The 24,891-nt window shown below is 40.2% G+C and overlaps 1 protein-coding gene across 1 annotated transcript in view; it reads right to left on the reverse strand.

Annotated features, from left to right (window-relative positions):
* LOC126356155 (WD repeat-containing protein 75-like) overlaps positions 1–24,574 on the reverse strand; it is a 209,767-nt gene extending 185,193 nt beyond the window's left edge. Inside the window, exons 1-5 of the mRNA XM_050006899.1 lie at positions 24,417–24,574; positions 16,117–16,318; positions 6,211–6,395; positions 5,999–6,115; positions 1,506–1,693 (exon numbers count right to left, since the gene is read on the reverse strand). Of these exons, the coding sequence (XP_049862856.1) occupies positions 1,506–1,693; positions 5,999–6,115; positions 6,211–6,395; positions 16,117–16,318; positions 24,417–24,511 (787 nt within the window). The 5' untranslated portion in view covers positions 24,512–24,574. The remainder of the gene's footprint in view (positions 1–1,505; positions 1,694–5,998; positions 6,116–6,210; positions 6,396–16,116; positions 16,319–24,416) is intronic.
* Between the last annotated feature and the right edge of the window lie 317 nt (positions 24,575–24,891).

Below are 24,891 nucleotides of genomic sequence, written 5' to 3' on the forward strand. Positions count from 1 at the left end.
TGGGTGGGAGGGAGAAGCAATAGACACATGGAATATGAATGTGGCGCACATGTGCTCATTTTGGCCACAGGCAGAGGAAGTTGTGAGCACCACACATAGATGTGGAGGAGTGGATTAGGAGCAGGAGATGCACCAGAGGAAGAGGGAGATTATGAAGAGGAGAGAATGGATGCAGGTTGAGTGAAATTAAGGTCATGATACAGAGGTGGGAGTGGGTATGATGCGGGAGCTAGCAGAGTTACAGACCAGGAGGATGTAAGGATGGGCTGCAAGGACAGTTCCTATCCATAAAATACAGAGGAGCTGGGGTTTTGGGGGAAAGGATCCTGATGCCATAGTTTGTGAAGCATTCATTACAGCTGAGCAAGTTTTGCTCAGAAGTATGATCTCCCATGGGGTGGTTAACAGTTCTTGGTTACAGTTTGGCAGTGGCCAAACCCCCATAAAGTGCTGTGCAGAAATTATGGCAGCTCTTGTCTATGACATGACTGCTTTCACAGGTAGCCCTGTCCCTGAGAGGACAGGATAAACACAAGACAGAATTGCACATCACAGCACAGCACAGCACATCCTGCTCCACTCCCACCACAGGGTTATTCTATCTTATCCCATCCAGTAAATCTCCCCTGACTTGTGGTTCTGGGTGACTCTTCCATAACTCTTCCCATTTCCTAAGCCTCACCAGTCATTTTCCTTGATCCCTCTTACTTTCCCTTCAACCCTTCTGCCAGAAGAATGACCCATGGCTCCAAAAACTTGCGCTCTTCCACATACCATTATTGCATGTTTTATCCTACCACTATTCGGTGAGCAGATTTTTTTTACCTATCCACATTTACTACATTTTCAAACACTGGTTATTTTCATTGACACATAGTATAGTAAGGTGATCCTGCATTCAGCTCTTATGGAACTGCTGTACACAACATAAGTTACACTCCAAATTGGTGGAAGTTTAAGTACATCGCTTTTTAAATAGCGTAATGGGAAAAATAACACGTTAATTCTAACAAATGCACTTTCAAAATACATGTAATTATGTATGTATGTATTAAATTGGGAGCCTGGAAATGACGGAGAGGCTTTGTCCTGCCGCAACCCTCAATGGTTCACAATCCCACAACAGGCCACAGCAGTCCACCCACCTCACGGCCACCCCACACTGAACCCAGGGTTATTGTGTAGTTTGGCCTCAGCGGACCAGCACGCCTTCCTACTTGTGAAGCAGTGTGTTAGAATGGGTGGCTAGCCAGGCAAGCACATGTAATAATGATCTAATTATATTTTATTTACAATCATCCACAGTATTTTCCTTTCTGATGTAGGGTGAAAAATGAAATAAAATTACCTATTATGTATGAGAAAATAAATCTTAGATAACAGGAAACAAAAAGAATAAGGAAAAATAAACATATCTGAGAAGGCATTCTTCTATGGCAATGCAAGACTCTGATAAAATACAAATGAAGAAATCTGTTATTACAAGGCAATAGTGTGAAACATACCTGCACTTGAAAATGTCACATCTCTTACAGGTAGTGTATGCCAGTGATACACTCCATAAACTGGTTTGGATCCTGGGTTGAAACCCCTCCATATGAGCAAACGACCCGAATTGTCACCAGTTGCAACACACGCCTCTGTTGGATGGCATGCAACACATGTAAACCAACGTTGTCCACCAAGGAATTGTCTGTAAATATGACAATGCAGTAAGGATATGAGCAATGAAACATTATTTAATATTATGTATAGCCTACACATGATAATACAGATAGGTGTAAAGGCAGTGAGCATCAAAAGCTCATTACTCCCCTAACCTAGTCTCTAAACAGGTTTCCTGTCTCATATTCATACATGCTATTAGTCATCTAACCAGACCCAGAAAACAGTTGCAGAGGAGCATCCCCTTCATCATTCAATATCATCTTGGAGAATGGGCAACTTAACAGTTTTTTCACCAGGGTTTACAATACCTATGAAAATGTCCAGAAATGAGGTACATGCTACCCACAATCCTTGCCACCTCCCAAAATGTTATTTCACTGTCTACCCAATCTACATAACATCATAGTCCAACACTACATAGACACACTCCCCAACTCTTGCCACACGTGTGATACCTGTGGAAGACTCAGGTACAAGACCTGCATGATACACCTAACCAGCAAATCTTAGTCCACCACTGCCACAGACTTGTTCTGTCCTATCAGTGGTACTATCACTTGTGAAAGCAGTCATGATGTATACCAGATCTACTGAAATTTGCACACAGGAATTAGTACAAACAAGTCCACCAAACAGCTCCCTCCACACAAGTCAATAGCAATTGCCAAACTGAGGCCAAGAATAGAATTGACCACCCAGTGACAGATGGTGCTGTTGGGCACTGCATGCTCTATTGCAATGATTGCTTCACATCTTGTGCCATCTGGATCCTTTCCACCCACATTAGCTCCTCTCAGTTATACAGGTGGTAACTGTACATGTTACAGATCTGCAATCCCATAATCCTCCTGGCCTCAATCTCCACTAGCCTCTGTCCCACATGCACCCTACCACAATCATAATTTCACTCATTCTGCTTTTGCACCTTACTCTCTAGTCTTCCTCTGCTTATTAACTATCCCTATCGACTCCTCCATTTCACTGTGTGCAGCACACAGTTCCCCTTTGTCTATCCCATATGACTACTGGCTCTCCCTTCCATCTATCAGCCACCCTACCCAGACTTTCCTCCTGCTCCTCACCCCCTTTCTCCTCATGTCCACTTCACCACCCCAGCCATGCTGAAGTGCTGCACAATGAAGTCAGTTAGAGCAATGTAGTGGTACATGTGTAGGTGCATGTATATATATGTGTGCTTTACAACTCTGAAGAAGGATTCTTCCAAATGTAAGCAATGCCTCAGTCATGGTTATGTGCTTATCAACAATTAAATGCTTCAACCATATGGTGTTGTGTTGTGTTACTTTTCCTCCTTAACGTATTGAAGTTATGTTCTGAGTTGTCCATGACCATTACTGCAAATGATTTTGCCCATTTTGCTGTCATATCTGACAGAAAGTTCTTTATATTTATTTTTAATTGCAAATAACCATACAAAATCCCTTTGTGGTAGTAGTACATGACTGCATTGTGGTTACTAATTGCAATATGTGATTAAAGATTCAGTGAAAAGGCTCTAAACTACTGTCTTCTTATGTTGATGCTGACAACATTACTTCAGCAATCATGGACCTGAATTGCACTGAGTCTTCTTTATTTCTAAACTACAGTTACTGTTGTCTTCTGTGTTTCTGGTAAATCGGTCAACTATGAGTATTCAAAGTCATTCCTCCTCTTTCTCCTTCTCCTTCTCCTCCTCCTCCTCACCACCACCACAACCACAACCACAACCACCACCACCACCACCACCACGGATTTTACTCATATTAGATCTTATTTTAAGAATATTTGACATGATTTTGTTTAAAGCCTTCAATACTTTGACATTTCCAAATGGAAAGGGCGAATTCAGTAAGGCCATTCATCTGTGTAGCATATACAGTTTCACACAAGGTATTGTGCACACTGACATATTGCCTCTGAATTTTTCTTTTGGCCCAAACCACCCTATTCTTGGCATTTTTATCTCACAGAAAACACAAGTTTTGTTAGCAGCACAATCTGGTGAACAATGAATTAACAAACAGTTTGAAAACCTTGGTGAAACATAAGAACCGCTGCGTAAAATAATAAAAGAAATGTGCATATCTCATGCGCACAAGCACAAAAACTGAATGGGACAATTGCATTACCAGCTGCTGCAGAAACATTTATTACATCTACACAATATATTATATCAACACCAAACAATGGCCAACATATGCAGAAAAGATCAGATACATTTGTTTACCATCTCCTTCTGATCTGCTGTTGTCTAAAGCTACCTCCAATTTCTCCCAGATCTCTATAGGCAAGTGTAATTGATTGGCTCTAATTATAAAATCAGCTGTGACCTTATGTTGACTCCATTTTTTAAACTAATCTCACTACCACCTACACATTCCCAGCATTCTTCATGTTAAGTAAACATTTGTACCGAGAACTTACAGCTTGTGTAATTATCACATCCTGTGGCCTTCTCACCAGGAAATGAGTTTTGATTGGAGTTTTTCATCCTCTTGGAAAATACAGGAAAATAAGTACATCTACATCTAATTTTTGTCTATGTGTTTAACAGATAGAAGGATTTTTTAAAACTATAACTAATAATATAATATTCCAGCAGACAATGACCGTATCACAAAAAGCTGCTGCCAATTTTTTATGTATATTACGTCCCATAATTTTCACTATCAATTATGTCAATAGTCAATAAATAATGTAACAGATGTAAGCTAATACATAGTTTTCACATTAGGATGGTGAAAACAGAGAGACATACGAGGGCCAAGACTTCCTTCATCACCATGCAAGAATGTGATTCTGACTTAACCTTAAGTACTGTCAGTATACTCTTATTAAAAGATAAAATGCAGAAGAAAGTCATTCAAAAAACTTCACTCCTCATTACATTTTAGTGTCCTTCCTTCTTCCCCACCCACCATTACACCACCTCAACCTTGTCCTCCTTAGCTTCTCTCATTTTACTGTTATGCATAGAATTAGCATCACTAATATTATCTGGATATGAGAGAGCTTCAGCAGAATATTTCACCAGAGCTTCTTATCCATTTTTTCCACTGGGTTAGTCTTGCTTTCATATTACTTTCTTAAATGCAGTTTCATTTTCCCTCAACTCATTACCTATCTAGTATGATCCGAAGTATTGTCTCTCATCTATGAACAAATAAACAACAAACTTTGATGTTTTTATAATACTACGCAGAACTGACAGACAACGTGAAATATGAAGTACTTCTGTGACCACCTTGATTTCAACTAAATGGAACATATGTGCCATCACTTCTACTGTCTTGTTTGAAGTGTGAATTTCCTACCACACACATTTTTGACAGGTTTTCAAGTACTGCAAACAGCTTGGCTCTAGAAGCCAGTGGAGACCATTAGCATCTGACTGAGTCATTTCCAATTTGCCATCATTATGGGTCATCATGTTGCAATTTTGCAGTAGAAGAATACTGCTTCTTGTGCTGGTTAACATTAAATTGGTTTACTTGTTACTTGAATTTGTAAGATCACTTTAAATTCTCTACTACAATAATAAACGCTACCTTAGACACTGAAGTATTTTGCATAAAAGGGATCATCAATACTGCTGAACTGGAGAAACATTTTCAGTCTGAGAAAATTTAACACTGTACATGCAAGGAAAACCAATAATAGTTTGGCAAATGTCATGATAAGACTGAAAATCTGGTGGATGCCCACGACAGGCTCCATTCGAGAAATGAAAAAGTTTACCCACAGAGCATCTATTATTACATGCAAGTCAAACTGCATATATTAACATTATTGCATCATAAGCAGCCCAGTCGACCTCTGAAGAACACAAACAACTGAGAAAGTTGTACACATCAAGGGATTACTGAAAGGAGTTTATGCTTGGAAGCATCACTTCAGTGTCACTTTTTGTCATTTTACTGCCTAGAGCACTATTCATTTGTACAAAAAGTTTATTGTTTTATCAGTATTGGAGCTCGAATGAATTGTGGCTGGAAGTTTCACTGGGCAAGTTCTGCATCAAAAGAAACTACAGTTATACATTAGTATAGTTGTTACTACAAAACTAAGAGTTCAGTAATCACTTATTACACTCGAGTGACTACATTCAAACATCCATCATAATTAAAGTCTGTTGGAATTGTGATTTTTTTATAGCTGCTACATAAATATTCACTCTCAAAAATACAGCCTTCTGGATGGTGCAGAAAGATATTTTGCCCATGAATGAATGTCTATTATAATTATCTGAAGTTGTGCGGCAATATTCCCATAATTTTAATGAAGTCATAATTACTTTAGAATGGTGGTAGAAAATTATGTTACTGACCTTATTTGGTGACCATCTTCTGAAGAAATTACAAACAGCTCATTCTGTTTTATGCCAGCAATACAGATACCTGTATTGCTTCCTCCGATAGCAGTGCTGTGTGAATGGCTGTCAACTCTGTAAAATTTTTTTTTTTTTAAATAACGAACACAGACAACAGTTAACGAAATGGAGACATATATCAGTAAAGAAGTCAATAATCAAAAAGTTACCTGCACTGTCCGAAGTTTGCTTTTGAGATCTTGCCTGTTGTAAAATTAAAAATGTCAACAACTGCATTTTTCTCCTTTTCATAACCCCATACTACGAACACTTTAATCTTCCTTTCAATTGTTCTTGCAACATAAAAATTCACAATCAACTTGGGTTTGTTGTTCTTATAATTTAAATCCAGTTGCTACGGGGACAGAAATAATTATTAGTTCAACTGAACTAAAGTTCCTGTACAACAGCATAAAAATAAATTTCACAATAATACTAACAAGCATAAACATACACACCTGGAAATGGAAAAAAGAACACATTGACACCGGTGTGTCAGACCCACCATACTTGCTCCGGACATTGCGAGAGGGCTGTACAAGCAATGATCACACGTACGGCACAGCGGACACACCAGGAACCGCGGTGTTGGCCGTCGAATGGCGCTAGCTGCGCAGCATTTGTACACCGCCGCCGTCAGTGTCAGCCAGTTTGCCGTGGCATACGGAGCTCCATCGCAGTCTTTAACACTGGTAGCATGCCGCGACAGTGTGGACGTGAACCGTATGTGCAGCTGACGGACTTTGAGCGAGGGCGTATAGTGGGCATGTGGGAGGCCGGGTAAACATACCGCCGAATTGCTCAACACGTGGGGTGTGAGGTCTCCACAGTACATCGATGTTGTCGCCAGTGGTCAGCGGAAGGTGCACATGCCCGTCGACCTTGGACCGGACCGCAGCGATGCACGGATGCACGCCAAGACCGTAGGATCCTACGCAGTGCCGTAGGGGACCGCACCGCCACTTCCCAGCAAATTAGGGACACTGTTGCTCCTGGTGTATCGGCGAGGACCATTCGCAACCGTATCCATGAAGCTGGGCTACGGTCCCGCACACCGTTAGGCCGTCTTCCGCCCACGCCCCAACATCGTGCAGCCCGCCTCCAGTGGTGTCGCGACAGGCGTGAATGGAGGGACGAATGGAGACATGTCATCTTCAGCGATGAGAGTCACTTCTGCCTTGGTGCCAATGATTGTCGTATGCGTGTTTGGCGCCGTGCAGGTGAGCGCCACAATCAGGACTGCATACGACCGAGGCACACAGGGCCAACACCCGGCATCATGGTGTGGGGAGCGATCTCCTACACTGGCCGTACACCTCTGGTGATTGTCGAGGGGACACTGAATAGTGCACGGTACATCCAAACCGTCATCGAACCCATCGTTCTACCATTCCTAGACCGGCACGGGAACTTGTTGTTCCAACAGGACAATGCACGTCCGCATCTATCCCGTGCCACCCAACATGCTCTACCCTGGCCAGCAAGATCTCCGGATCTGTCCCCCATTGAGCATGTTTGGGACTGGATGAAGTGTGGTCTCACGCGGTCTGCACGTCCAGCACGAACGCTGGTCCATCTGAGGAGCCAGGTGGAAATGGCATGGCAAGCCGTTCCACAGGACTACATCCAGCATCTCTACAATCGTCTCCATGGGAGAATAACAGCCTGCATTGCTGCGAAAGGTGGATATACACTGTACTAGTGCCGACATTGTGCATGCTCTGTTGCCTGTGTCTACGTGCCTGTGGTTCTGTCAGTGTGATCATGTGATGTATCTGACCCCAGGAATGTGTCAATAAAGTTTCCCCTTCCTGGGACAATGAATTCACGGTGTTCTTATTTCAATTTCCAGGAGTGTATAATGACATGAACACTACAGTTTTATAAAAGCCATGTATCAATAAGCAGTGTACTTTCCAGTGTTGCTCAAGATGTCATTTCTTCATAGTGTACACAAAATGGCTCAGATTTGGTTTGAAGGACATCCACAACTGAGAGTCATAGTGGAGTTGGATAATCAACCACTTCAGCTGTAAATACTTTTATTGGTTCGAGATCATGACAGTTTCAGGCTGTTATATGACGTCTTCAGACTAAAAGATTGCAAAAGGGAAAATGAAGAAGCTACAATAAAGAGCTGTATAAGCCCTAAGACTTCTTGCTATAACAATAGTGAGATTCACTGCCCAACTATAAATATAAGGATGATATGGTCTGGTTAGATAGAAGGAAAACATAGGTGTCACACCCACCAGATAACCATAAAATAACCTAGGGAAAGTGAGCAGTCAAAGGAAGAAAAAGGGAGACAAATACTAAAAGAATATCACCGAACAACATAAATACATAACTGAGTAGAAGATGGTTACACGTACGTGGTCACAGTATAAAATAAGGTGAAAAATATAAAATTTTATAAATAATAAAGCCACAAATGAACCCATAGGAGCAAGCTGGTTAAAACTAAAATAAGCATAACAATGTTAAGTTTCCTTGCAGGAAAAATAGTACCAATTAGGTGGTTGAACTAGTAAAGCTATTTACAACTGAAGCAGTTGATTATCTGATGCACCAAAACATTAATAGTTACCAGCAAGTACTGGCTGATCACAGAAACATCCAATATAAATAAAGGAAAAAGCACATGCCTTGAGCAGTTTAGAGAAATTACAGAAAATTTAAATCTAGATTGCCTGATATCGATTTGAATAAGTGTAGTTCTGAATCCAAATTCAATATGCTTAAACATGCCCTTGAGAGAAGAGATTTTGTAACCAGCAAGTACACAATGATTGCCATGAGTAGTACATAAGAGTCTTGTAAATTGTGAAATGGACAAACTGGGAACATCTGAGAAATTCTGGACCAGACTGACAACATTAATGGAAAGCGTACAAGGTGACCTTACAGGGCTACATGAGAAAGAGTCTGGGTTAACAACAGAGATGAGAACTAAGCATATCTCTGCATTACAACAAAAAGCATGATATTTCAGATGATCACAATCACGCATTTCCATGGAGACAGACAGTGACTACACAGGTTACAACATGAAGAGCAACTTGACAAAATAGGAAAACGAAACTAGAATGGAGGCTGGAATAATAAAGTGCTGCAACGGAAGAGGTGAGATAAACACAATGAATGGAAAAGTATAAACAGTTCTAAAAACACACCACTATGGAATGGAAATGAAAGGTCTGAAAAAATACAATTAATTTAGAAAAAAAAGAAAATGAGTGGCAAAAACAAAGGTGAAGATGGGAACTTCTGTGCAAATTTTAATCATTTTTGGAGAGAAAACCCAAGAACTAAAAGAAAAGTAGAGGTACCATTAGAGGGAAAACACACAACATAACTCTGGGAAACAAACATTTGTAGATAAACCAAATGGTGAAGAATTGCATTATGTACTAAGTTGTTATCAGCCTTCCAGTTAGTCTTCCTCTTTAATGTCTGATCCTTATGAAGATCCTCATCCTCACTTATAAGTAAATTGTAGTTGACCTTGTAAATTTGATGAAGATGAGAAAGTGAAGGGGAAAAAATCTTTGACAGAGAGCACAAAATGTCAGAGGCAGGTAATGACACCACTGAATTTGAAACAGAATAAAAATGATAATCCCATAGTACACAGAAATTTAAAAGTCATAGTCAAGTCCAGATAGTACATTGTTATTGGCCAGCATCCTGTAAGTCTGTAGGAAGATAGTAGTTCCACTGGTTTCAGTTCTCTCTTGCACTATGTGGTGACCATGGAAGTTGTTTATGGACAAATTTCTCACACCAATAATAAACAGTTATGCTTTCAACGTCAAGTACATTTATAAGTAACTACTATTCTGACTGGCCAAACAAAAATAATTAAATACAAAAAAGGGCAAAGAAATATAATTAAACTAATCCAAAATAAGTAAAGCACAACTTCATAGAACCACTGAGAGACTTCACATGATTTTTACCTAACACCCACAGAATGAGTGATTGCATGTCTGTAAAATGTAAAATATCCGGAAATCTGGGGTGGGGGAAAGTGGACTTGCCTTTCAAAGACATCTGAGACTGTGCTGCTTGAGGCTTTCCCAATGGGGGTTGCGACAGTGGCTAGCTGTTGTGGATGGCTAATTTGGACACTGATTCAATAAAAAAGTGCAGGTGCCAAGAGGCAAGGTTATAATTCCATCACAGGAGACAGAGACACCCAATGTCCTCTGTCGGAAACGTGAATCGCAGACTCCACATGTGTGGCACATGAAAGTTTTACCTCAAATTGCAGCCTCAGTGAATGGCACAGGCATACTGTTGGTGTCAGGCTTTACTGTTCTGCCTTTGGTTCCCCACTGGTGTTACATCACTGAATTCATTTGTCTGCAGCCAATGATTCCTTAGTGCCAGCAGTGCTAGTTCCCTGCTTTACAGAGTTGGAAATGGGAGCCTCTGTTAATGAAGTTGTTAGCTATACATATTTTCACTGCTTCTGTCTGACTTAGTCTTTAAAAGGTGTCTTTTTAAAAGTGTGACACATTTGACCAATGTATGATTTTCCACAATGACAAGTCATGTATTACTGGTCTCCTTAGATTTAGGCTACCTTGCACTTGAGCCACAGGGTGGAAGACAGAGTTCACACACTGTTTCTTGAACAGCCTGCTGATCTTAAAGAACTCACTGCCAGCATAAGGCAGAAAAACAATTCCAGTGGATTTCTAGGTTCCTTCGGGCTGTTTTTAAGATCTAATGTATGCTGGTCAAAATGTGTTGTGAATCTGTTTATCAGAGTACCTGAACAGAGATTCCCAAGTGATGCTGGCGAGTTCTCCACATCTGGATAACTTGAGACCTATGAACGAGGTTCCATAACATACTTTTGAGTTGGGATGAGTGATGAAAGCTCATATCTTGTAAAAACAGGTTGGTGTGTATTGGTTTATGAAACACTTCATGACACAGAGAGCCATCACCTTTTTTGTGAACCATGGCATCCAGAAATGGATGATCTCCATTTTTTCCCACTTCCATGATGAAGAAGATTCTTTGAGTAAGGGAGTTAAAGTGTACTAAAAATGAAGAAAGTATTGCTGCCCCTTATGTCTGTGTCACAAAAGTATAGTAGACATATCTCCAAAAACATTTTGGTTTCAAAACTGATGACCAAAGTGCTTTGTTCTGAAGTCTCCCATAAAAAGGTTAGCTGCTTTGAAAGACAAACTCAGAGTAACATTGTCAGTTTGCTCGAAATATTTGTCACTAAATAAAAGTAAGTCAATGTACACATATATTTGAAAAGATGTTGGATTTGCTCTTGCAGATAAGCTCCTACAAGTTGCCGTGAACTCACCAGAGGAAGTTGTGTGAGCAAGAAAACCACATGGAAACTCACTAAAATGCCGGTTGGTTCAAGATATAAGTTCTCAAGTCGCTGTATAAAATCTTCTGGATTTCAAAATACGATGTTGACAAGTTTAGAGCTCAAATGAGAAGCCAGATGTATGGTTAAGTAGTATTTTAGGGCCCCTATACTGCTCACAATGGTGGAAAGCAAAACTCCTGCTTTACGTTTCTTTGGTAGGCCACAAAGTCTTGTTGAATCTGGTCTTGTGGTATGAAACTCTCTTTCAGAAGGTCAGGAAACTTGTTGGTTTTGAAGACAGAAGATGTCTCTCATTGTATTGCTTCCACTGGATCGTTATGGACTGACAATATGCCGAGTCCTGGATTAAATCCATAATCTTGCCAAGATAAGATCTGGAGGCAGGCGAGCAGTGGCATTACTCATGTCAGCACTTAAATTACTGTTTCTGTGACTGCTCTTAGATATCAGAGCACTTTTCTCTCGTCAGTGATGCCCACACCCAAGCATCACTAAGGAGAGAAAAGTGCTCCAATCTTTAAGAGACATAAAGATCAGCATATAGAAATGGAGAACTCCAGTGCGCTGGTTTTCCAGCCTCATATTGGCGGTGTTTCTTTCAAGACTGCCAGGCACTTCATGAAACACCATATAAAATGTCTATTTCATCCTGCAGTGCGGGTACAGATAATGTTGTTGTTGTTGTGGTCTTCAGTCCTGAGACTGGTTTGATGCAGCTCTCCATGCTATTCTATCCTGTGCAAGCTTCATCATCTCCCAGTACCTACTGCAACCTACATCCTTCTGAATCTGCTTGGTGTATTCATCTCTTGGTCTCCCTCTACAATTTTTACCCTCCACACTGCACTCCAATACTAAATAGGTGATGCTTTGATGCCTCAGAACGTGTCCTAACAACCGGTCCCTTCTTCTCGTCAAGTTGTGCCATAAACTCCTCTTCTCCCCAATTCTATTCAATACCTCCTCATTAGTTATGTGATCTACCCATCTAATCTTCAGCATTCTTCTGTAGAATCACATTTCGAAAGCTTCTATTCTCTTCTTGTCCAAACTATTTATCGTCCATGTTTCACTTCCATACATGGCTACACTCCATACAAATACTTTCAGAAACGACTTCCTGACACTTAAATCTATACTCGATGTTAACAAATTTTTCTTCTACAGAAATGCTTTCCTTGCCATTGCCAGTCTACATTTTATATCCTCTCTACTTCGACCATCATCAGTTATTTTGCTCCCCATATAGCAAAACTCCTTTACTGCTTTAAGTGTCTCATTTCCTAATCTAATTCCCTCAGCATCACCCAACTTAATTCGACTACATTCCATTATCCTAGTTTTGCTTTTGTTGATGTTCATCTTATATACTCCTCTCAAGACACTGTCCATTCCATTCAACTGCTCTTCCAAGTCCTTTGCTGCCTTGGACAGAATTACAATGTCATCGTCACACCTCAAAGTTTTTATTTCTTCTCCATGGGCTTTAATACCTACTCCGAATTTTTCTTTTGTTTCCTTTACTGCTTGCTCAATATACAGATTGAATAACATCGGGGAGAGGCTACAACCCTGTCTTACTCCCTTCCCAATCACTGCTTCACTTTCATGTCCCTCGACTCTTATAACTGCCATCTGGTTTCTGCACAAATTGTAAATAGCCTTTCGCTCCCTGTATTTTACCCCTGCCACCTTTAGAATTTGAAAGAGAGTATTACAGTCAACATTGTCAAAAGCTTTCTCTAAGTGTACAAATGCTAGAAACGTAGGTTTGCCTTCCTTAATCTTTCTTCTAAGATACGTCGTAAGGTCAGTATTGCCTCACGTGTTCCAGTATTTCTACGGAATCCAAACTGATCTTCCCCTAGGTCAGCTTCTACTAGTTTTTCCATTCGTCTGTAAAGAATTCGTGTTAGTATTTTGCAGCTATGGCTTATTAAACTGATTGTTCGGTAATTTTCACATCTGTCAACACCTGCTTTCTTTGGGATTGGAATTATTACATTCTTCTTGAAGTCTGAGGGTATTTCGCCTGTCTCATACATCTTGCTCACCAGCTGGTAGAGTTTTGTCATGACTGGCTCTCCCAAGGCCGTCAGTAGTTACAATGGAATGTTGTCTACTCCCGGGGCCTGGCTTCGACTCAGGTCTTTCGGTGCTCTGTCAAATTCTACACGCAGTATCGTATCTCCCATTTCATCTTCATCTACATCCTCTTCCATTTCCATAATACTGTCCTCAAGTACATCGCCCTTGTATAGACCCTCTATATACTCCTTCCACCTTTCTGCTTTCCCCTCTTTGCTTAGAACTGGGTTTCCATTTGAGCTCTTGATGTTCATACAAGTGGTTCTCTTATCTCGAAAGGTCTCTTTAATTTTCCTGTAGGCAGTATCTATCTTACCCCTAGTGAGATAAGCTTCTACATCCTTACATTTGTCCTCTAGCCATCCCTGCTTAGCCATTTTGCACTTCCTGTCGATCTCATTTTTGAGACGTTTGTATTCCTTTTTGCCTGCTTCATTTATTGCATTTTTATATTTTCTCCTTTCATCAATTAAATTCAATATTTCTTCTGTTACCCCAGGATTTCTACTAGCCCTCGTCTTTTTACCTACTTGATCCTCTGCTGCCTTCACTACTTCATCCCTCAAAGCTACCCATTCTTCTTCTACTGTATTTCTTTCCCCCATTCCTGTCAATTGTTCCCTTATGCACTCCCTGAAACTCTGTACAACCTCTGGTTCTTTCAGTTTATCCAGGTCATATCTCCTTAAATTCCCACCTTTTTGCAGTTTCTTCAGTTTTAATCTACAGGTCATAACCAATAGATTGTGGTCACAGTCCACATCTGCCCCTGGAAATGTGTTACAATTTAAAACCTGTCTTACCATTATATAATCTATCTGATACCTTTTAGTATCTACAGGGTTCTTCCATGTATACAACCTTCTTTCTTGATTCTTAAACCAAGTGTTAGCTATGATTAAGTTGTGCTATGTGCAAAATTCTACCAGGCGGCTTCCTCTTTCACTTCTTAGCCCCAATCCATTTCCACCTACTACATTTCCTTCTCTCCCTTTTCCTACACTTGAATTCCAATCACCCATGACTATTAAATTTTCATCTCCCTTCACTGTCTGAATAATTTCTTTTATTTCATCATACATTTCTTCAATTTCATCATCATCTGCAGAGCTAGTTGGCATATAAACTTGTACTACTGTAGTAGGTGTGGGCTTCGTATCTATCTTGGCCACAATAATGCGTTCACTGTGCTGTTTGTAGTAGCTTACCCGCATTCCTATTTTCCTATTCATTATTAAACCTACTCCTGCATTACCCCTATTTGATTTTGTGTTTATAACCCTGTAGTCACCTGACCAAAAGTCTTGTTCCTCCTGCCACTGAACTTCACTAATTCCCACTATATCTAACTTTAACCAATCCATTTCCCTTTTTAAATTTTCTAACCTACCTGCCTGATTAAGGGATCTGACATTCCATTCTCCGATCCGTAGAATGCCAATTTTCTTTCTCCTGATAACGACATCCTCTTGAGTAGTCCCCGCCCGGAGATCCGAATGGGGGGACTATTTTACCTCCGGAATATTTTACCCAAGAGGACGCCATCATCATTTAATCATACAGTAGAGCTGCATGCCCTCGGGAAAAATTACGGCCGTAGTTTCCCCTTGCTTTCAGCCGTTTGCAGTCCCAGCACAGCAAGGCCGTTTTGGTTACTGTTACAAGGCCAGATCAGTCAATCATATCCAGACTGCTGCCCTTGCAACTACTGAAAAGGCTGCTGCCCCTCTTCAGGAAACACATGTTTGTCTGGCCTCTCAACAGATACCCCTCCGTTATGGTTGCACCTATGGTACGGCTATCTGTATCACTGAGGCATGCAAGCCTCCCCACCAACGGCAAGATCCATGGTTCATGGGGAGGGGGGTACAGACAATACTGGGTTCTAACAAAGATGACTTAAGACTAAGAAGACTTGAAATACATGAGATCCCTTGTCAGTGGAAAATTGTACATTGGTCAGACATGTCGCATCCAACCAATTTGATATTACAGACAGCATTAAATACGGAGAGACCAAGATCCTCTTGTCCATCTCCATATATTGGTAGTTTGTCGCAAAAGAAGCAGTTGAAATACGTAAAACTACCAACTTAACAGTGATACAGGCTTTCAGCTCAGTAAAGCAATGCAACCAGCACTGGTGGCACTAGAGAAATGTCAGCTGCTGATAAACGGATTCAGAGGGATAATACTGATGGGCAATTACAGTCAGAAAAGCTATGCTGAGTACCAATAACTTGCTCATGCACATTTGCTGTGGCCTGTGGCTTACAGCCAAACTTTCTGATGACATGCACTTGGAGTCCATGACTTGCTTCTGATTAAAATTGGCTTTGGTCTTCCTCTCCCAGCTGGAAATTTTACATTTATTGTTCTAAAATCGAGGATGTGTCCCACTAGTCCATCAGCAAAGGTAAACGAGACAATAAAAAGCACAGCATCTTGGTAAAAGTCAGGTTATACAAACAAAAATTACAGTTACTGGAATAAAAAAAAAAAAAAAAAAAAAAAAAAAAACATAGCTTGAAGTTTGAAGTTAAGCGGAATCAACACTGCTAGTCAAATTAACCTTAACACTAGCGTGTGATGCTGACACTGACTTCTCTTCACTCACCAGTTTTCGCTTTTGTTCTGCAGTCCTCCAGTTCCATTCAATTAATTCACCTGTTTGTGAACAGGCAACAATATGATCAGAATTGTCTGGATTCAACACAACACCAACTGCTCTTGACTTCAATCCTTCATAGCTGTCAATCAGTTCACCCGTCTGAACACTATATGAGCGGATGACTGGCCCCCAGACTACAAAGATTATCCTGCAACAGTAACCAAAAAATTAACATAAAAAAGCAACAATAAAGGTTCATAGAGGGCTTGAATTGTCTCTTATGTACTGGGGTAGTGGGAGCAATGGAAACAACTCTGTGCATTTGAAAGTATAATAAAACATGTGAAATCTTACACAGACAAGATTATGTCACATGACTCAGAAAAGGAGAACATAACATGTGGCATTCCACAAGATTTGGTACTGGGTCTGCTCCTGTTCTTAACCTATAAAAATGGGCTTTCAAGAATTTTAGATGATGGCTGAAATAGTGTAATGTTTACTGGTGACACAAGCTACAAATTAAGTGCCCAAACTAATCTTGCCAGATACAGTCTACAACTGAGTTACAGTTTAAGTCTTTAATCTCATAAAGACTCAAATTATGCTATTTCAAACAAGCAAAAATGGCCTGTTATCATCAGAAGCACACATCAATAGTCATACACTAAAAGAAACATTCCAAGTAAATTTTTTTGTAGTCCAGTTTGATTAAAAATTAAATGGATTCAACACACGAGATGAAATAAATGTGAAGTGCAGTGCTTTGGATTTTAAGTATCGCTTATCATGATGAGAATATAATAGAGGGAAACGTTCCACGTGGGAAAAACATATCTAAAAACAAATATGATGTGACTTACCAAACAAAAGTGCTGGCAGATCGACAGACACACAAACAAACACACAAAATTCAATCTTTCGCAACCAGTGGTTGCTTCTTCAGGAAAGAGGGAAGGAGAGAGAAAGACGAAAGGATGTGGGTTTTAAGGGAGAGGGTAAGGAGTAATTCCAATCCCGGGAGCGGAAAGACTTACCTTAGCATGAATAAAGGACAGGTATACACTCTCTCGCGTGCGCTACGTGTTTGTTTGTGTGTTTATCGATCTGCCAGCGCTTTTGTTTGGTAAGACTTATCATGATGACATAGATATACAGTTATTGGCTTATTTTGTACATTTTCACTACCTGTTGTCGTATGGAATATCTTTTGGAGCAATGTGTGTGAAGCAAATAAAGTTCTTATTCAGCAAAGCAAGCAGCAAGAATATTATGTAAAGCAGATAATCAAACATCTTGCATGAGCTCTTTAATGGTATTACAACTATTACACTCATGCTGCTGTAAACTCATTCCTTAAAATTATTTACTGCTGATAATAACCATCACCCCCATATGCCACATACCTAGATGATGTGGCGTGTCATATAGAACAATGTTTTTGTCCAGTGTATGTTGTGCCTGCTATGGTCAACGGTGATGGCCAATAGGTTATCAACAGCTCAAACAAACGAATACATACTTTATTTCCCAATGTACTATGAAACCAGAAACCTTAGACATATTGTAAATTAACAACAGAGAATGCCTCAACTTAAGTCTGTACTGTATGCAAACCAATGTAAAAATATTTGACAACAATAAATCTATAAAAATAATACTAATAAATAAATAAATAAATGGTTTATTTGTCCATCACTTATTTCACAAATGTAAATGTTGTGCCAAAAGTTTCTTTAAAGGTTAACAAGTAACAATTCTTTCAAGAGGAAAACAAACAAATAAACCCACTGAAGGTAGTACAAAAAGTGCTGAATCACGTCTAGGTGAAAACAAAACTACAAAGGTTCTTGCACATGGCGGAATTCCTCTCCAATTTTCTTAGCAAGCTCAGGAAGAAAACTGAAACATTCACAAGGTAATGTACATTTTATTACTCACCACAGTTTGTTCAGTTATTTGTATGTTTGAAGTATCACAGGTGCAAACTGTCACTATGATGCAGAACAGGCCACTTATGCTTAAATGTTTCATGAAAATACTTCATATACATATGCACAGAAGATTCTAACACACAACTTATCAACTGTGCCTAGCAATTCAGAAATATTAACAATATTATGAAAAGGATAGATTGCTACTCACTGCAAAGAGTAGAGATAGCGGCCATATCTGTGTCCATGGAGAGAGGAGGGTGGTGCTTGCTTGTGTGAATGATTTTCTTTTCTGAAGAAGGCTTTGGCCCAAAGCTTATATGTAACAGCCTCTTGATTGTGCCTGTCTGCAACTCAATGGGTTCTCTTTACAGTGGGAAGCACTCTTACCTTTTTCGTAACATTATAGCAACCAGTCAGAGTTAGACAAACTTTTAGTTGCAGAGAGGCATGACAAAATGACTGTTACATACAAGCTTTTGACCAAAGCTTTCTTCAGAAAAGAGAAACGCACACACATTAGCACAGAAATGTGTCAGCTGAGAGCAACAATCAGGAATGGGGTGAGGAGGAACTGTGGGGGATACCATGGTATAGGTGGGGCAAGAGGAATCATCACTGTCTGGCAGAGCATGCAGGGACTAGAGGTGCCAAGCCTTTAGTCACTGCACACTCTGCCAGGCCGTGATGATTCCTTTTGCCCCACGTACACACCCTGGTATTCCTCCCAGTTCCCCACCCCATTCCAGACTGTTGCTTCAGTTTGACACAGTTGTGTTGAATCCGGGCCGGAATTGCCAGGAACAGCAGTCACATCTGTGTGTATATTTTTCTTTTCTGTAGAAGGCTTCGGCCAAAAGCTTACATGTTACAGTCTCTCTATAGTGTCTGTCTGCAACTCAGTGTGTAATGTTCACAGTGGGTTGTACTCTTATCTTTTTCATAATATTGAAGCAACCAGGAAAAGTTAGACAAACACAGTTGACAACACTTATTAGCAAAGTGTATGCTAACACTGAGACTTACTTTGTTCCTCTACACTTCCAGCAGCATACTCTTAGCACATAAATATCCCATCATTTATCTTCTCCAAACCAATGTTAAGCAGTTCTGTCAGAGTGGCACAAGATAAGTTACCCAAAAGTTCCAGAGGAAGGTTTGCGACCAATACAAACCATTCAAATATTTATCATTTACATACACAAATAAGGAAGGAAGTTTAGGGTTTAATATCCTTCAGTGTACACAAGTAGTAGCTCCCCATCATTTCAGTTGTTGACTGGACAAGAGAACTCCTCCTCCCTCCCCCAACCTCGCCAGGCTTATTTGTTTCTCTGTTTCCTATTTACATCAATGAGTAGAACACCCATCCTATGAGGAGTGGAATCTGGCATTAGCATGTTCAATTGACACTAACATCATGGTGTTAATTGAAACCTTCAATGCTGCTTTGACAACTCATTATCAAATGGTCACCATTTGACCTAACCCAGACCACAGGCTATGCTATTGTTCAGCATTTAACCACAACTAAGATATCGTATTCACATTTCTTTGCTTTTTGAACTCACAATCACACAGTCCCATCTAAATCTAACCTATACCTTGGATTATGCAATAGATCAGTCTGTCATACATGATCCACATTCCAAAATATAATAAAGAGACACAAAGTTGTTGTCAGGTTTTTGTTTTCTTTTTGTTTGCACACGTACAACATCACGCACCACAACATCTGGTGTTGGTAGGTTCAATTGGCCCCTTCGAGTCACCAAAGTATGAACTCAAAAGTTGCCATTTCAGTCCTAAAAGTAGTTAAAACACAGAGCTTTCAAGTAGGTACGTAAGTAGGTATTTTTCACATTTGCTATGAGCCAGAGATGATGATGATCACAAAATGTATAGTGCTCATAATTATCTGTGATAGGCATCTATATTTTTTATTTTGTGACTTTCATAACAGAAAGAAAGCAGACTCAATTGTGAAATTCCATGGGGGAGAGGGGACATGTGATATTTAAAAAAAACTCCATAGCTAGAATAAATTGAGGAGACATTCACACTTGTATTATCAAGAATATTGTGAAATGGCTTTTGATTTAATTTGCAATGAGTCATTAAGTGCAAGGAAACACACTGCTGTATTTAAGCAACAATAAAAGACTAGGTGAGAAGTTTATGGAAAAGGAAATTTCTCACACTATTTTATTCTATATGAAATTAAATTTAGCTTATGTTTCAGAACATGTGTTGGTTGGTGGTAAAGCAACAAAGAATCTGCACTTTGAAGCACTGGTTGGGGTAAATATCATTAATGCAAAATTACAGTACTGCAGTTATTAACCATTAGAAGACTGCACTGTAGTTCCTTCTCTAGATTGTCGCACAGACGACAAAATGGTAGACATTGAAATAGATGACAGAGGGATAGAAAAATAATTAAAATCGCTCAAAAGAGGAAAGGCCACTGGACCTGATGGGATACCAGTCTGATTTTACACAGAGTACGCGAAGGAACATGCCCCCCCTTCTTGCAGCAGTGCACCGTAGGTCTCTAGAAGAGCGTAGCGTTCCAAAAGGCTGGAAAAGGGCAGAAGTCATCCCCGTTTTCAAGAAGGGACATTGAACAGATGTGCAGAACTATAGACCTATATCTCTAACGTAGGTCAGTTGTAGAATCTTTGAACACGTATTATGTTCGAGTATAATGACTTTTCTGGAGACTAGAAATCTACTCTGTAGGAATCAGCATGGGTTTCGAAAAAGACGATCGTGTGAAACCCAACTCGCGCTATTCGTACACGAGACTCAGAGGGCCAAAGAAACGGGTTCCCAGATAGATGCCGTGTTTCTTGACTTCCGCAAGGCGTTTTATACAGTTCACCACAGTCGTTTAATAAACAAAGTAAGAGCACATGGACTATCAGACCAATTGTGTGATTGGATTGAAGAATTCCTAGATAATAGAATGCAGCATGTCATTCTCAATGGAGAGAAGTCTTCCAAAGTATAAGTGATTTCAGGTTTGCCGCAGGGGAGTGTCGTAGGACCGTTGCTATTGGATGTTCACTGAGGCTTTTTGTGGATGATGCTGTAGTATATCGAAAGGTCGTAACAATGGAAAACTGTACTGAAATGCAGGAGGATCTGCAACGAATTGACGCATGGTGCAGGGAATGGCAACTGAATCTCAATGTAGACAAGTGTAATGTGCTGTGAATACATACAAAGAAAGATCATTTATCATTTAGCTAAATATTACAGGTCAGCAACTGGACGCAGTTAATTTCATAAATTATCTGAGAGAAGGCATTAGGAGTGATTTAAAATGGAATGACCATATAAAATAAATCACCAGTAAAGCAGATGCCAGAGAGAGTCATTGAAAGAATCCTAAGGAAATTCAGTCTGAAAAAAAAAGTATGTTACAGTACACTTGTTCGCCCACTGCTTGAATACTGCTCACTGGTGTGGAATCCATACCAGATAGGGTTGATACAAGAGATAGAGAAGATCCAATGGAGGGCAGCACACTTCGTTACAGGATCATTTGGTAATTACGAAAGCATTATGGAGATGAACTCCAGCATAAGACTCTGCAGGAGAAACGCTCAGTAGCTCGGTATGGGCTTTTGTTGAAGTTTCAAGAACATACCTTAACCGAGGAGTCAAGGAGTATGTTGCTCCCTCCTATGTGTATCTCGCGAAGGGACCATGAGGATAAAATCAGAGAGATTAGAGCCCACACAGAGTTATACCGACAATCTTTCTTTCCAAGAACAATAAGAGACTGGAATAGAAGGGTTGGTTGGTGAAGGAGGCCAGACAGCGTGGTCAGCGGTCTCATCGGATTAGGGAAGGATGGGGAAGGAAGTCGGCCGTGCCCTTTCAGAGGAACCATCCCGGCATTTGCCTGGAGTGATTTAGGGAAATCACGGAAAACCTAAATCAGGATGGCCGGACGTGGGATTGAACCGTCATCTTCCTGAATGCGAGTCCAGTGTCTAACCAATGCGCCACCTCGCTCGGTAATAGAAGGGAGAACCAATAGGGGTACTCAAGGTACCCTCCGCCACACACCATCAGGTGGCTTGCGAAGTATGGATGTAGATGTAGCCATCAAAATTATTGTGCACTTACACATGATATTCTTCCCAGTCATAGTTATGTAAATTCTGTGTATTCAGTGTATTTAAGATTAAAGTTTCAGGGGCAACAGAAGGGATTTGGACATTAAGAGTATCTCAAATTATTATTTTCCTCAAGTTTTACACTGTTGATGTCTTATATAGTAATACTTTAAATTACTTATTTTAAACAGCACTGGTCCTACAACACGTTTCTGCAGCAGGCTCCATTCTACTAGAATGAGACCTATCTAGTAATAAATCACCAGCCCCACTGCATTTCTTAACAGATTTTTCATAATTACATATTTATCAAGTGACAGTTTTTTAGGCGTCTAAGAAATATTACCAACAGACCAGACCACCGAGGCTCATGACTAGTGAGAACAATCAAGCATTGAATAACTGTTGCTTCTGACGTGAATCACAGATTCTGCACGTTTGGTGTCTACAGTGTCTTGCTGCCACAGCAGTAGTTTTAGAGATATGAATTACATGACATTTATTGCTTGCTTTATATTCGCAATTACTTGTCTACAACACTATTTTCACACGTTACTTTCTAATCCATAAACTGCCAAATGAATATTCAACACACAACAGTAGTTGAGTTATAAATAAAGGGATAAATTATTATTCAAATACAACACAATTAATAATAATATGGTAATGTATGACACAACTGGCTACTATTAAGTTATGGACCCCATAAAAAGCACTCCAAAACAGTTACAGTTCTAAAGGCCTAAGCCTAGCATGGAACAATGGTAAAAATAGATTATACACAAATTTATGGGTAACAATTTTTATGTCATCGCACGTAACTGGCCGATGACTCTCAGCGGCCACACTAGGGAATTGCCATCATATGTGTAGGCTACTGTGAACCTCACAACACAAACAGCTGTGTGGGTCTGGAATAGTACCATGACTTGCCAGCTTGGGCCGCTGATGAAGGGAAACACATTTTTCTGCACTGCCCTTGATGTACATTGCTGGTGTGTGTTGCAGCAACACGGCGAGAGGTCTCATTCTGCCAACGTTTGGAGTAGGCACAACAGTGTTACTCCTGGCTTCATGGTGTGGGGAACAGAGAGTTACGACTAGAGGTTATGGCTGGAAGTGATTCAGAGAACTCTGACAGCACACTGGAATGCCAAGGACATCCTACGTCCTCATGCGTAATCTCTCAAGCAAATGAACTGTGGCGCCCTCTTTCAGCATGACAATGCTCTTTCATACACGGCACCTGTCTGTAAGAACTGTTTGTGCGATGACAAGATATTCCTGTGGCCAACAAGATCCCCAAATCCATCCTCATGTATGGCACAAGCTCAAATGTGAAATGATTATTGATTCAACAACAGTTGTGTGGTTTCTTCATTTTACAAAACAAATGTGTAATGTTAACTGATACCATGCTTGTGTCATTGGTGTCCTGAGGTCAATACCACATAACTTGCTCTGACTAGAATGTAGCAACAACTGCAAAATACAACATAGTGCTGTTCATAACAACCCATTCTTCTGCAAAAATTGCATTTATCACTTGGTCACCAAATATACTTCTAAGGAAGCTGGAAGTAACCTGAAGTAGACTTGGTATACCCAACATTATAATGTGAATTGTGAAAAATAAGATAACAACAATAATGCTGAAACTTAATGTCAAATTAAAGTTGTATTCGAACCTTGGTGCGGCACATTTTAATCCGCCAGAAAATTTCAAAACAGCACGTACTGTCACACAGAGTGAAAAACTGATTCTGGAAACAATAATAATGTGCGTGTTGCTTTCAAATTCCTAATAGTATGCGGGAAACAAGCCGACAAGAACCTCGTGACATCACAAACACGAAACATAATTTTTAAATCCCATTCATTCTGACCGATGTGCCAGTTTCATGTATATAGAACACTAATAAAGTAACAACTACTACGTGTAAATGGATTCCAATAATTCCCGCAGAGAGAGGGAGGTACTTCGCTCAGCGTATGATAGTGAACCTATCTTCCATGATTGGGGTGACAGACTGGTCTATGATGTAGATCGTCATCAATATGCAACGCTGGCAATATTTGTTCCATGTCTAATACATAACTTTATAACGGCATGTGAACACTGCTTGATAAATGACTGACAAATATCTAATTTCGGTACGAAACCGTCAATGTCACATTGGAAGGACTGATGGCACAGGGTATGTTACGAGTAACCCATCAAACAAACACACAAACTGCTTACCGTCCATCTTTCGAAAATACAGGTTGGCGATCGATTACACTACCACCACCCTTCCGACTCACAATTAATTCACATTCTTTTTCCATGGTGCCCATGTCGATTCTCACCCACAACAACACTACCCACGTGTTGTAAGTTTGTAAACATACCAAAGATGTAACGATGCAAACAAAAACGTATGACTCCGGCAATCTTTGGACACATTAGCAGTGTAAGTTGTCTCTGGGATGAGCAGAAAAGCTGTTATCTACAGGGACGTCCACACGCAACCTACTGTATGAGCGAATATCCCCAAATCACATCTGCCCAGGCAGAACGTTGTGTGAACAGGAGATTTGCGCAGATATGAGATGCATGCAAACATGGAAGCTGGAGTTGAAGATGTGAGCGAAATTGCTCAAATGTGTGGGTTCAAATCATATCTGCAAAGATTAGTTGGAGCGTGTGGACAGGAAAACGCCGCAAGTCTGGTGAT

The sequence above is a fragment of the Schistocerca gregaria genome, chromosome 3 (assembly GCF_023897955.1).
Source record: "Schistocerca gregaria isolate iqSchGreg1 chromosome 3, iqSchGreg1.2, whole genome shotgun sequence".
Classification (NCBI taxonomy): Eukaryota; Metazoa; Arthropoda; class Insecta; order Orthoptera; family Acrididae; genus Schistocerca; species Schistocerca gregaria.